Source organism: Mauremys mutica, chromosome 2 (assembly GCF_020497125.1).
Source record: "Mauremys mutica isolate MM-2020 ecotype Southern chromosome 2, ASM2049712v1, whole genome shotgun sequence".
Taxonomy (NCBI): Eukaryota; Metazoa; Chordata; order Testudines; family Geoemydidae; genus Mauremys; species Mauremys mutica.
The window spans coordinates 2,720,023-2,734,686 of NC_059073.1; the positions used below are offsets into that span (position 1 = coordinate 2,720,023).

General features: G+C 46.5%; 1 protein-coding gene across 19 annotated transcripts in view; it reads right to left on the reverse strand.

Annotated features, from left to right (window-relative positions):
- Nucleotides 1-14,664, reverse strand: part of SCRIB (scribble planar cell polarity protein) — a 222,903-nt gene that overhangs the window by 126,633 nt on the left and 81,606 nt on the right. For 18 of the 19 annotated variants that reach the window (XM_045003401.1, XM_045003396.1, XM_045003385.1 and 15 more), the window contains 2 exons: nucleotides 8,764-8,853; nucleotides 8,248-8,325 (listed from right to left, as the gene is read on the reverse strand). In XM_045003401.1, coding sequence (XP_044859336.1) covers nucleotides 8,248-8,325; nucleotides 8,764-8,853 — 168 coding nt within the window. The remainder of the gene's footprint in view (nucleotides 1-8,247; nucleotides 8,326-8,763; nucleotides 8,854-14,664) is intronic. The other variant, XM_045003390.1, reaches the window with a different exon arrangement.

Sequence of the window (14,664 nt, forward strand, 5' to 3'; positions counted from 1 at the left end):
TGGCCAAACCGGACAGTCTCTACGCAAAAGAATAAATGGACACAAATCTGACATCAGGAATCATAACATTCAAAAACCAGTGGGAGAACACTTCAACCTCTCTAACCACTCAGTGACAGACTTGAAGGTGGCAATTTTGCAACAAAAAAACTTCAAAAACAGACTTCAAAGAGAAACTGCTGAACTTGAATTAATATGCAAACTAGATACTATTAACTGTGGTCTAAACAAAGACTGGGAATGGTTGGGTCATTACACCAATTGAATCTATTTCCCTATGTTAAGTTCTCCTCACACCTTCTATGGGCCATCTTAATTATCACTTCAAAAAGTTTTTTTTCCTCCTGCTAACGATAGCTCATCTCAATTGATTAGACTCTGCCTGTTGGTATGCATACTTCCACCTTTTCATGTTCTCTGTATGTATAAATATCTCCTGTCTGTGTGTTCCATTCTATGCATCCGAAGAAGTGAGCTTTAGCTCACGAAAGCTCATGCTAAAATAAATTTGTTAGTCTTTAAGGTGCCACAAGTACTCCTGGTTTTTTTGCGGATACAGACTAACACGGCTGCTACTCTGAAACCTGTCTGTAGTGTGTGTTTGTTTGTGTTTGGGGGTTACTTGCTGTGTGCTGAGCTTGTGTTTGTCAGTCTATCTGTTTGGTTGTTTGAAGAACCGGGTGCTGTGGCTGGCAGTTGGAGGCCGTGAGCTTCAAAGGAAGGTTTGAAAGCTTGAAGCCTCTGGTAATTGGCTGAGCCTTAATCAGTGGGCAGGGCATTCACTCAGGCCAGGGCTTTATAAAGCTGCGCACAAGCGACCAGGGGCTGCTAACAGGGAGTTTTGCAAGGGAGTTTGGCAGGGGAGTGGGAAGGGAGCGGGGGTCCCTCGTCGGTCCTAACCCTTCCCCTGTAGTCCCCTTAAAACCTATAAACCAAACCACACTTCAAAACCCCTTTCCATAAACCAGCCTTCCATTAACTAGGAGACAATGCAGGCAGAAGCCCAGCAGCAGAGTGGGGGCTATCCAGTTTATTGCACTGAGTGTCGCATGTATGATTACCTGCCCTTTGGGCGGGTGGCGTATGTGTGCAGTCAGTGCAAGGAGCTCCTGGCCCTCAGAGACCATGTACGGACTTTGAAGGCCAGGGTGGCGGAACTGGAGGAGCTAAGAGAGGCAGAGAGGTATGTTGAAGAGGCTTTCCGGGACACTGTAGAATTGTCCCACCTCCACTCAGACAGCCCCAGCGCTGTTGAGGAGGAAGAACGGCCTAGGGAAGCAGAGCAGTCAATGGGAGCAGAGGGAAACCTTCCCGTAGTTGGGACCCTCCTTCCAGATGGTGCTGGGGTTGCCTCTCACACTGAGGTTACCTCTCCGGGGGAGGGAACTCCAGTTTCTAGGAAAAGGCAGATGTTAGTAATGGGAGATTCGATTATTAGAAACGTAGATAGCTGGGTTTGTGATGACTAGGAGAACCGTATGGTGACTTGCCTGCCTGGTGCGAAGGTTGCGGATCTCTCGAGGCATCTAGACAAACTTATGTGTAGTGCTCGGGAGGAGCCGGTGGTCGTGGTACATGTAGGTACCAATGACATAGGAGAGATGTCCTGGAAGCCAAATTTAGGCTGCTAGGGAAGAGACTGAAATCCAGGACCTCTGTGGTGGCATTCTCAGAAATGCTCCCAGTTCCACGCGCAGGGCCGGATAGGCAGGCAGAGCTTCAGAGTCTCAACGCGTGGATGAGACGATGGTGTAGAGAGGAGGGGTTCATGTTCATTAGGAACTGGGGAAACTTCTGGGATGGGAGGAGATGGGCTCCACCTAAACCACCTAAACCAAAGTGGAACCAGACTGCTGGCACTAAACTTTAAAAAGATTGTAGAGCAGTTTTTAAACTAGGAGATGGCGGAAAGCCGACTGCTGCAGAGGAGCATGTGGATCGGACACAGACTTCTCTTAGGGGAGAGTCTGATAATAGAGAATCTCCAGGTTACAGTCAGGAGCAGAGGACGGAAGAATATAATGTAAGGGCCGGATCAGATGATAAACAGTCACATAAAAAAGAATCTGGCACATCAGAAAAGAGCAGACAAATAAACAGGGACAAGTTTTTAAAGTGCTTGTCCACAAATGCCAGAAGTCTAAATAATAAGATGGGTGAACTAGAGTGCCTTGTGATAAAGGAGGATATTGATATAATAAGCATCACAGAAACCTGGTGGACTGAGAGCAATCAATGGGACACAATCATTCTGGGGTACAAAATATATCGGAAGGACAGAACAGGTCGTGCAGGGGGAGGAGTGGCACTATATGTGAAAGAAAATGTAGATTCAAATGAAGTAAAAATCTTAAGCGAATCCACATGTTCCATAGAATCTCTATGGATAGAAATTTCATGCTCTAATAAAAATATAACATATGGGATCTATTATCGACCACCTGACCAGGACAGTAATAGTGACGATGAAATGCTAAGGGAAATTAGAGAGGCTATCAAAATTAAGAACCCAATAATAGTGGAGGATTTCAATTATCCCCATATTGACTGGGAACATTTCACTTCAGGACGAAATGCAGAGATAAAATTTCTCGATACTTTAAATGACTGCTTCATGGAGCAGCTGGTACGGGAACCCACAAGGGGAGAGGCGACTCTAGATTTAATCCTGAGTGGAGCGCAGGAGCTGGTCCAAGAGGTAACTATAGCAGGACCGCTTGGAAATAGTGACCATAATACAATAGCATTCAACATCCCTGTGGTGGGAAGAACACCTCAACAGCCCAACACTGTGGCATTTAATTTCAAAAGGGGGAACTATACAAAAATGAGGGGGTTAGTTAAACAAAAGTTAAAAGGTACAGTGACTAAAGTGAAATCCCTGCAAGTTGCGTGGGCCTTTTTTAAAGACACCATAATAGAGGCCCAACTTCAATGTATACCCCAAATTAAGAAAAACAGTAAAAGAACTAAAAAAGAGCCACCGTGGCTTAACAACCATGTAAAAGAAGCAGTGAGAGATAAAAAGACTTCCTTTAAAAAGTGGAAGTCAAATCCTAGTGAGGCAAATAGAAAGGAGCACAAACACTGCCAACTCAAGTGCAAGAGTGTAATAAGAAAAGCCAAAGAGAAGTTTGAAGAACGGATAGCCAAAAACTCCAAAGGTGGTAATAAAATATTTTTTAAGTACATCAGAAGCAGGAAGCCTGCTAAACAACCAGTGGGGCCCCTTGACGATCAAAATACAAAAGGAGCGCTTAAAGACGATGAAGTCATTGAGGAGAAACTAAATGGATTCTTTGCTTCAGTCTTCACAGCTGAGGATGTTAGGGAGATTCCCAAACCTGAGCTGGTTTTTGTAGGTGACAAATCTGAGGAACTGTCACAGATTGAAGTGTCACTAGAGGAGGTTTTGGAATTAATTGATAAACTCAACATTAACAAGTCACCGGGACCAGATGGCATTCACCCAAGAGTTCTGAAAGAACTCAAATGTGAAGTTGCTGAACTATTAACTAAGGTTTGTAACCTGTCCTTTAAATCGGCTTCGGTACCCAATGACTGGAAGTTAGCTAATGTAACGCCAATATTTAAAAAGGGTTCTAGGGGTGATCCCGGCAATTACAGACCGGTAAGTCTAACGTCGGTACCGGGCAAATTAGTTGAAACAATAGTAAAGAATAAAATTGTCAGACACATAGAAAAACATAAACTCTTGAGCAATAGTCAACATGGTTTCTGTAAAGGGAAATCGTGTCTTACTAATCTATTAGAGTTCTTTGAAGGGGTCAACAAACATGTGGACAAGGGGGATCCGGTGGACATAGTGTACTTAGATTTCCAAAAAGACTTTGACAAGGTCCCTCACCAAAGGCTCTTACGTAAATTAAGCTGTCATGGGATAAAAGGAAAGGTCCTTTCATGGATTGAGAACTGGTTAAAGGACAGGGAACAAAGGGTAGGAATTAATGGTAAATTCTCAGAATGGAGAGGGGTAACTAGTGGAGGAGAAACTAAATGGATTCTTTGCTTCAGTCTTCACGGCTGAGGATGTTAGGGAGATTCCCAAACCTGAGCTGGCTTTTGTAGGTGACAAATCTGAGGAACTGTCACAGATTGAAGTGTCACTAGAGGAGGTTTTGGAATTAATTGATAAACTCAACATTAACAAATCACCGGGACCAGATGGCATTCACCCAAGAGTTCTGAAAGAACTCAAATGTGAAGTTGCGGAAGTATTAACTAAGGTTTGTAACCTGTCCTTTAAATCGGCTTCAGTACCCAATGACTGGAAGTTAGCTAATGTAACGCCAATATTTAAAAAGGGCTCTAGGGGTGATCCCGGCAATTACAGACCGGTAAGTCTAACGTCGGTACCGGGCAAATTAGTTGAAACAATAGTTAAGAATAAAATTGTCAGACACATAGAAAAACATAAACTGTTGAGCAATAGTCAACATGGTTTCTGTAAAGGGAAATCGTGTCTTACTAATCTATTAGAGTTCTTTGCAGGGGTCAACAGACATGTGGACAAGGGGGATCCGGAGGACATAGTGTACTTAGTATCAGAGGGGTAGCCGTGTTAGTCTGGTTCTGTAGAAGCAGCAAAGAATCCTGTGGCACCTTATAGACTAACAGATGTTTTTGCAGCATGAGCTTTCGTGGGTGAATACCCACTTCTTCGGATGCAAGTCATCTTGCATCCGAAGAAGTGGGTATTCACCCACGAAAGCTCATGCTGCAAAAACATCTGTTAGTCTATAAGGTGCCACAGGATTCTATAGTGTACTTAGATTTCCAGAAAGCCTTTGACAAGGTCCCTCACCAAAGGCTTTTACGTAAATTAAGCTGTCATGGGATAAAAGGTAAGGTCCTTTCATGGATTGAGAACCAGTTAAAAGACAGGGAACAAAGGGTAGGAATTAATGGTAAATTCTCAGAATGGAGAGGGGTAACTAGTGGTGTTCCCCAAGGGTCAGTCCTAGGACCAATCCTATTCAAATTATTCATAAATGATCTGGAGAAAGGGATAAACAGTGAGGTGGCAAAGTTTGCAGATGATACTAAAATACTCAAGACAGTTAAGACCAAAGCAGATTGTGAAGAACTTCAAAAAGATCTCACAAAACTAAGTGATTGGGCAACAAAATGGCAAATGAAATTTAATGTGGATAAATGTAAAGTAATGCACATTGGAAAAAATAACCCCAACTATACATACAATATGATGGGGGCTAATTTAGCTACAACGAGTCAGGAAAAAGATCTTGGATTCATCGTGGATAGTTCTCTGAAGATGTCCACGCAGTGTGCAGAGGCGGTCAAAAAAGCAAACAGGATGTTAGGAATCATTAAAAAGGGGATAGAGAATAAGACTGAGAATATAGTATTGCCCTTATATAAATCCATGGTACGCCCACATCTCGAATACTGTGTACAGATGTGGTCTCCTCACCTCAAAAAAGATATTCTAGCACTAGAAAAGGTTCAGAAAAGGGCAACTAAAATGATTAGGGGTTTGGAGAGGGTCCCATACGAGGAAAGATTAAAGAGGCTAGGACTCTTCAGCTTGGAAAAGAGAAGACTAAGGGGGGATATGATAGAGGTATATAAAATCATGAGTGATGTGGAGAAAGTGGATAAGGAAAAGTTATTTACTTATTCCCAGAATACAAGAACTAGGGGTCACCAAATGAAATTAATAGGCAGCAGGTTTAAAACAAATAAAAGGAAGTTCTTCTTCACACAGCGCACAGTCAACTTGTGGAACTCCTTACCTGAGGAGGTTGTGAAGGCTAGGACTATAACAATGTTTAAAAGGGAACTGGATAAATTCATGGTGGCTAAGTCCATAAATGGCTATTAGCCAGGATGGGTAAGAATGGTGTCCCTAGCCTCTGTTCATCAGAGGATGGAGATGGATGGCAGGAGAGAGATCACTTGATCATTGCCTGTTGGTTCACTCCCTCTGGGGCACCTGACATTGGCCACTGTCAGTAGACAGATACTGGGCCAGATGGACATTTGGTCTGACCCAGTACGGCCGTTCTTATGTTCTTATGTTCTTACTACACTCCCCTTCCAGCACAAGAAACAGAACTCAGGAGTTCTAAGCCTATGGGTATGTCTGCACTGTATTCCTAGTCTGTGGTCCAACAGGTTTGTGTCCAAACCCCCTTACCATCCACACACTAAACTCTCAAACATGCTTCTTTGAACCAGTTCTTGCTTGAATGGCTGAGCATCTGGGTTAAAGCCCAAACTGGAACTCACGCACTTTGCAGTGAGGCTGCAGGCAAGTTCACTTGAGCGCTGATAGGCCTCCAATGCCCTTCCCACAAGTTCTCCCAAGGAACAGACAAGCTCTTCCACAACTGACTGGGAAAGAATCCTAGAGCATCTCAGCACAAAAACCCATGGGCGTGTCCCCCAACACATACAGGAGAGTGCAGAAACAGTGAAGACACAGTAATGTGGGTAGGGCTTTGCTGTGGGAGTCCTCATACGTGGGCCAGGCTAACCCGAGAGCTCGAACCTGCGTGCCAACACCCAGGCTGACTGTGCAGAGTAGACATGCCCTGTGTGGCGTTCTGTCTATCAAAGAGTTAAATATGATGGAATTTCCCTGCCCCGGTGGCTCTCCATCTCTGGATGTCTCCAGACCCAGACACAATGCCATTCTCAAAGATGCTTTAGCCAAACAAAAGTACTTGGCTCAATACAGGAACAACTGGGTGAAATTTAATGGCCTGTGTCATACTGGAGGTCAGACTAGTCCAGCCTTCAAATCTATGGAACGATTAACTTAAATAATGCTATTAAGGTTGAAAAACCAGGCACTGATAAATTAGGAAATTCCAGAATTAAGCTTGCCCCTGTGACAGCAGCATGATCCAGTCTTTAATTCCATGATCTCACAGTATTTTTTTCTACACAATCCCTGCTTCATTCAGTGCCCATGGTGGGTAGTGAGCAAGACTGGACTGTGTAAGCAGAATGATACCCATTCCCATAAATGCTACCACGTTGCTGGCTGCACTCAGGAGGACAGGAAACATGTGGGGACCATAAGGAGTGGCATGAATAGGGAGCTGAGCTCTTGTTACAGACCCCTTGTGTTATTTCTCTGGCCTGAATGCTGATTGCCATTCCTCCCAATTCAGTGATGTACCATTTGCTCCCTGCACTGGCCCGTCCATGCTTCAGAAGCTGGCAACTCATGGGAATTGAATCCTGCAGGACTCAACAGTTTTTAAAGATTTTTTTAGGAGGGAGGGGTAGTGGGTCTTATTATTATTTACTATCAGAGGCCCTCGGAGTCCCCGAGATGGACCAGGACCCTACTGTGCTAGGTACAAACACAGAACAAAAAGACAGTCCCTGCCCCAGAGAGCTTCTAATGTAAGAGTATGTCTAGTGACTGCAGCTCCTGTAAACACACCTGAGTTAGGGTTCATCTAGCTAGTGTGGACACTGGAGCAGCAAAGCTGTGGAATGTGCACTTGAGCGTGGGCTAGCCCCACAAGTAATTACCCACAGGTCTGGATGGGCTTGTACAGCCCACACTGCCATGTGCACTGCCGCATCTTCACTGCTCCAGTACCCAGGCAAGCTACATTAAACGTAGCTTGGATATGTTTCCATAAGCTGTAATCGCTTCCTGAATTGTGATTTCAGTATAGTCATACCCTCAGCCTAAAACTAGAAACAACAGGGGGATACAGACCAAAGGTGGAGTACAAGAAAACAAGGAGTCACTTTTTGTCAGCATGCTAGGCAGTGGTTTCAGGGTCTCTGGGGATGAGCTAGTCTTGTGCCGGACTCCTCTTCCCATATTCAGGGAAGAGGGCAAGGAAGCAGAAAGTGACTCCGTGCTCAAAGGCCAACTGATCAGCCAGTGGGGCAGCAAGGCAGACAGGGAACAGGGGCTCTCTGCCCACTTGGGGCGTGGGGTTGTCTCAGTGCTGGAGAGATCAGTGCAGCAGCAGTCTCAGTCGTTAAGGTACGATATGATTAAGGTTAATGATATTAGTTCAACTGGAAGCTCACTGGGGCAGGGAAGTTTTGTTCTGTGTTTGTACAGCTCCTAGCACAATGGGGCCCTAATCCCTGACTAGGAGTCCTAGGCATGACAGCAATACAAATAAATAATCATCTTCATAATTAGATATCGGAGCCACGCCTGCAGCCCACAATCAGCACCCCCCAGCACTATACCTTGCCATTTCACAGAAGCTGGGCTCTTACCTCCAGGAGCTTGTCCCCAACACGGACTCCTGCTCGGGCTGCAGGGCCCTCCTCTGACACACGGGAAATAAAGATGCCCTGGAATCAAAGCGTCATGTTAGCAAGAGGAGAGCAGGCCCTTCGCCCCAGAAGCTGATGTTACTGGGGAAGCAGAGAAGGAGGAATTCCCCCTCCTGGTGATGTATGTTATTGGGAGGGGAATGCCCAGGCCTAGGAGGAGTGGTGCTGTCTCTGGTTACTACATTGTGACCACAGGGAAGTGCTGGTGGTTCAGCCCAGAACCCACGCTCCAGAGATGACACCTTCCCCCTTGCTCAGCCTTACCAGACTTCTGCTTTCAAGAGGGGCTAAGGCGAGCCCTGCCTTGCCCTATGTGCCCCCAACACATCCACAGAGCAGGCCCAGCACACACAGGGGTCAGGAACTGCCATGATGGGGCCCACCTCACTTCTAGATAGACAGATCCTGCCCTAGAGCAGGCAGGCACTTCCCCGCTTGGGCAGCCCAGCTCCTTACCTCGTCATCACCCTTGTAGGGAGTGGACCCTTTGCCCCCTGCGATGCTGATGCCCAGCCCCCCTGTCTGCCGCAGGATAGTCAGGGTCAGCTGCAAGCAAAATGGAAACAGATCACAGCTCAATGCAGAGCGGATGCCATAAAAACAGCTTGGGGAGTAAGGAGGGTGGCATGTACAAGAGCGCATGCAAGCTGGCATGCACACCAGCACACATGAATACAACTGCGAGTTTTGTTTGTGTGTGTGCATGGCTGCTCATGTATTTGTGCAAAGCAGAAGGGCTGATGGAGGATGGGATGGCGGCCACATCTGGTTGTTAGTGCCCAAAGCCACGGCACCAATCAGCCCCTTCTCCATGGATCTGTCCCTAACCTTTAGCACAAGCCCCAAACATATCAGACACTGAGGCCAACACCACAGCAAACTGAAAAGCAGTGGATGTGGCAGGAGACTCGGGGTGGTATGGAGGGACTGAGCAGAAGTTGGGGAGGACTTGGGGAAGTCAGGGGTGACTGAACAGGAGCTGGGGGGTTGGCAAGGGGTAGAATTGAGCCAAATGGCGAGTGACAGGATCCAGGGATGGTGTCAGTACCACCTCCCAATCTTGGTCTCCTTTCCTTTGGGGTCCAATTCTATGCAGGTGCTGCGAAATTAAGGGCCTCTCCTGACTCTAACATGGCCTGCACTTGGCTCCCACACACAGAGCAACACCAATGCATATCCCTGATCAAATTACCCCCCTTGCCCTACTGGCTGCAAACAGGATGGGGCAGCTGCCTCCTCTTCTCTCCTCAGAGACAGGCAGACTCAGGATTCCGACTGGGGCATTCAACAGCCTCCTTCCTTCTCAGCTCTCCCACTCCCCCTATCCCCCCTGCTTAGCACTCTCTCTAGCCCTGAGAGCAGTCTGTACTGTGTCTGGGCCTCAGCTGGCTATGCCTAAATCCAGGGCCAGCAGAAAGTGCTGTGTGAGGAGGTGTTCGGCTCGCACTCCCTCAGTGACAGGGAAAGAAGGAGGTGCTCCTGGGGCTCACTGAGTGCCACAGGCCCAAGGAGCCAGATGAGGAGAGCCCACTGGGCAGTGGTGATGGAAATGCACAGAGAGCCCCTGGGGAGAGAAGGGTGCTGGTGTGGGAGGAAGGAAATGGGAAGAAATTCGCTGCCCTCCAGATGTCATTTCTCTGGAAACAAAGTCTAGAGCAGAGAAAGGCTGCTGCAGAGGCATCAAGCTCTAAGAGCACACACAGCTGGGGCCATCCCCAGAGACTGCACCAAGGTGGGAGGCCAGAGCAGATTGGGCCATCTTCTCTGGTAGCCTGTTTCTGGCATGGTCCCTGCTAGGTGCTTCTCAGAGACATGTCATGGCAAGGGAACCACTGAATCTTGCCTGCCTAAGACTGGGGTAGCCAAGGTGCAAGGCGTAGGAACCTTGGAGTTCTTAAAAAAGTCCACTTCACACAGCTTCAGCCGCAGCTCAATGCATGATGTGAGCAGTGTGTGCAGAACTGGAGTTTACGGACTGATGTTGCTTCATGGCTGCCATCTGTTTAAGTTCCATGGTGCTTTGAGAGACGTGGCCTCTGGAAAGTTGCGTGATCAGTCACGGAAGGCTTACAGCCCACTAAGCCACTAGGCAAATGAGGTCTCTGTCTCTGCTCTCTCTGTTTCCTCTGCCCTTTTCTTGCTTTCCTGTATTTCTGCTCCCAGTTCTGGTTCTAACAGGAATGAACCCGGTGCAGCCTCCAGTCAGTGTCTTGTTATACTAATCTCAAGAGCAGAGGTCAAATGGATTAAAAATCAGATGACAGATAAGTGGGGAATTATCAAATGGGGGTGTTTCTAGTGGCGTTCCCCAGGGATCAATACTTGGTCTGATACTACTCACCGTATTTATCAACAATGTGCAAATAAATATTAACTCACTACTGCTATAATGGGTGGATGAGTCAAAGATTAGAGGAGTGGCAAATAATGCTTTAGCCAAACACAAGTTATTGGGCTCCATATAGTGATAACCGAGCGAACTTTAAGACCTTGTGATATACAGATTAGACTACATGATCCAATAGTCCTTTCTGGCCTTAAATTCTGCTAATCTATGAGGACAGAGCAGCAATACAAACTGATCTGGCTGCCTTGGTAACCTGGGCCCACTCAAACAAAATGTTTTTTAATATAGCTAAATGCAAACCAGGAATGCAGGCCACACCTACAGAGTAGGGAATGACAGCCTAGAAAGCAGTGATTCCAAAGGACTAAGGAGTCATAGTAGACAAGCAATAGAGCATGAGCCCCCAGTGGGATGCTGGAGTAAAAAGGGCTAATGTGATCCTGTATAAACAGTGAGTAGAGAGTAGGGAGATGATTTTACCCTCTGTGTGGCTCTAGTGAGACCAATACGAGAATACTTGGTACAATTCTGGTATCCAGGTTTGCAAAAATGTTTTAAAAAATTGAAGAGGCTGCAGAATAGAGCCACAAGAATGATTGAAGGGCTGGAGAAAATGCCTGACATGGAGACTTTTTTACAAAAATGACTGAGAGCAAGGGTTGATTACCATGTATATGTACCATCATGGGGAGAAAATACCAGATACTAAAGGGCACTTCAATCTAGCAGAGAAAGGTAGAAAATCAACCCATGACCAGCAGCTGAAGTCAGACAAATTCAACTTAGACATTAGGCACAAATGTTTAAAAATTAAGTATGATTAATTACTAGAATAAACTATGAAAGGACATGGTGGATTCTCTGTCTCTTGCTGTGTCCCAATCCTGGATGACTTTCTGGAACATCTGGAACAGATGTTTCAGTCAGACACAAGTCACAGGGCTCGATAATTGGGTGAAATTCAGTGGCCTGTGATATACAGACGGTTACACTAGATGTTCTAAAGGGCCCTCTGGCCTTAAACTCTGTAAGTCTTAAGCTATCGCCATTAATACTCTAAGTAGGGGGGAATACCCTCCCTCCCCTGCAACTAATTCTACAGCAAGTGAAAGCGACACAGGGCCAAGAGGGGCTAGAGATCATGGCAGGAAATAACCGAGTGAGATTCAACCTGGATACAGGCAGCACATACACCCCCGAGGGAGAAAGCAAACCCCCAATTCCCAATGGAAAGAAGATCCTTGGACCACAGAGGCAGCCACCAGACAAAGATGGGGCAGCAGCAAGATGGGGCAGAGTTTGCAGTGGGGTAAAGCAGCTAGAAAAGCCAATGGGATTGTGGGAGCAGGGAGGGACCAGCCTCGTTCTCTCTCCAGCTCTGGAGAGACACTACCCCCCATCCCCACAGGGATCCTGTGCTCAGCTTCAGGTCCCATAGTCCCACACCTCCTGCCCTGGGACAGGGAGGGGAGAGTCTTTCTCTGTCTGCTCTGGGGAGGCCTCACCTGGATACCCCATTCAGCTCTGGATACCAGGTGAGATACTGAAGGAGTGGAGGGTGCTCAGAGAAGAGCCAGGAAACAGCTCAGGGGCCAGAAAGATTGACTCACCAGGAGAGATTAGAAGAGCTAAATCTGTCTGGCTTCGCTAAGCAACAACTAAAGGGGACATGACGACAGGCTGGAAATATCAGAAGTGTGTGATCAGTGGAGAGGTGGGAGCTTATCGCTTGAGCTGTTTAGAACTAGACTAAAGCAAACAATCGAAAAGCTAAACAGGAGTGAATGATCCTGCCCTGACCCCAGAGATGGGACGTGGTGGGGAATTTCCAACTCTAGCCAGACTGGATCAGACCAATGGTCCATCTAGCCCAGTATCCTGTCTCTGATAGTGGCCAGTGCCAGATGTTTCAGAGGGAATGAATAGAGCTGGGCAATTATCAAGTGATCCATTCCCGCGTGCACCTCCCCCCGTCCCCACTTCTGGCATTCAGAGGCTGAGGGACATCCAGAGCTGGGGTTGTGTCCCTGACCATCCTGGCTAATAGCCATTGATGGACCTATCTTCCATGAATTTGGCTAATTCTTTTTGGAACCCAGTTATACTTTGGGCCTTCACAGTATCCCATGACAATGAGTTTCACTGGTTGACTGTGTGATGTGTGAAGAAATACTTCCTTTTGTTTGTTTTAAACCTGCTGCCTATTCATTTCATTGGGTGACCCCTAGTTCTTGTGTTATGTGAAGGGATAAATTATAAGTCCCTATTCACTTTCTCTGCAGGTTTTAGATTTTATAGACTTCTATCATTTCCACCCTTAGGCCTCTCTTTTCCAACAGGCCCAGTCTTTTTAATCTCCCTTCCTATGGATGCTGTTCCATACCCCTAATCATTTTTGTTGCCCTTCTCTGTACTTTTCCCAACTCTAACTTTTTTGAGACGGGGCAACCAGAACAGCACGCAGTATTCAAGGTGCGGGCGTACTACCGATTGATATAGTGGCATTGTATTTTCTGTCTTATCTATCCCTTTCCTAGTGGTTCCTAACATTCTCTTAGCTTTTTTGACTGCTGCTGCACACTGAACAGATCTTTTCAGAGAACAATCCCACTTGAACAGCCAAGTATATACTTAGGTAGCTGGCCTGAGCCAACGTCCATGCCGCCATGGCCACACTATTTTAGGCAATAGCTCAGTGGTTCTCCACCGGGGATACTCAGTGGTCTTCCGGGGGTACAGCAACTCATTTAGATATTTGCCTAGTTTTACAACAGGCTGCATAAAAAGCACTAGCAAAGTTAGAACAAACTAAAATTTCATTCAGTCAGTGACTTGTTTATACTGCTCTATATACTATACATTGCAATGTAAGTACAATATTTATATTCCAATTGAATTATTTTATAATATGGTAAAAATAAGTAAGCATTTTTCAGTAATAGTGTGCTGTGACATTTTTGTAAGCAAGTAGTTTTTAAGTGAGGTGAAACTTGAGGGTACATGAGACAAATCAGACTCCTGAAAGGGGTGCAGTAGTTGGAAGAGCTGAGAGCCACTGCAGTAGCTCAAGTAACACCCCCATATGTATGCCTATCCACACTTTGAATCATACCTCCCACCTGCAGCACAGCAGTACCCTATATTCTTTATTCCTTTTAGAGGGTGCTTTGTGTTATCACTTATGTTCTTGGTTTGTAGGGAACGAACATTCACAATAAAGGGCTGGTGAGCAGGGAATGGAAGTGCCAACCGATCCTGCTCCCTCAAACTGGCACTAAGGGGAGGGAGAGCAGCCCAGCAGCCCGCACAAGCCAGTAATGGAGAGCAGCATCTAATGAGGATAGGATCTGGGTTCAATAATGCTAGGTGCCCAGGGGCATCCCTGCAGATCTCCTCAAAGCTGCTCCAGGGGCAGGGACAACTTTTTCTTTTTATTTGGGAGGGGCTATAGTTAAAAGATAATAAAATTATAGCTGTTGTGTACACTTTAAAGAATAGTTTCTCTGTTCCAAACAGTGCAATCCGTGTTACTAAAAGCCTCCAGGTGCCTACGCTCCTGGGCTCTGTTGCTCCTGCCCATGACAGCACTGTGGACCTATTGTTATATGCTAACCCGTAGGCTTGAGAAATCCCCATCATCATGATCTGCCGGTTTTTGATATTCCGAAGTCTTGTTTACAATCTCCCTAAGGAACAAGTGGGGAGCCCCCTGCCCCCAGCTGTTTGCTAGAGCCCTCTGGAATTCACTGCAGGGGAATGGGGGCAAAGCAGGAGGAAGAAAAAGTCTGAGTTCCACCTGGATAGAAATATCAGAGCTATTCTCAGGGTCACTTTGAGCAGCAAGGGAAGCAAGGAACAGTGCTAATTAGAGAGGACGCCAAGCTCATGATGCCTGCAAGCAGAGGCTGCCCCACAAGGAAGGCTGCTGAGATGGTAAGAGGACAAAGGGGCGGGGGGGCAGGCTCACCAGACAATAGCAAGTGTCCAACTCTGTATGGGAGACCAGTCTA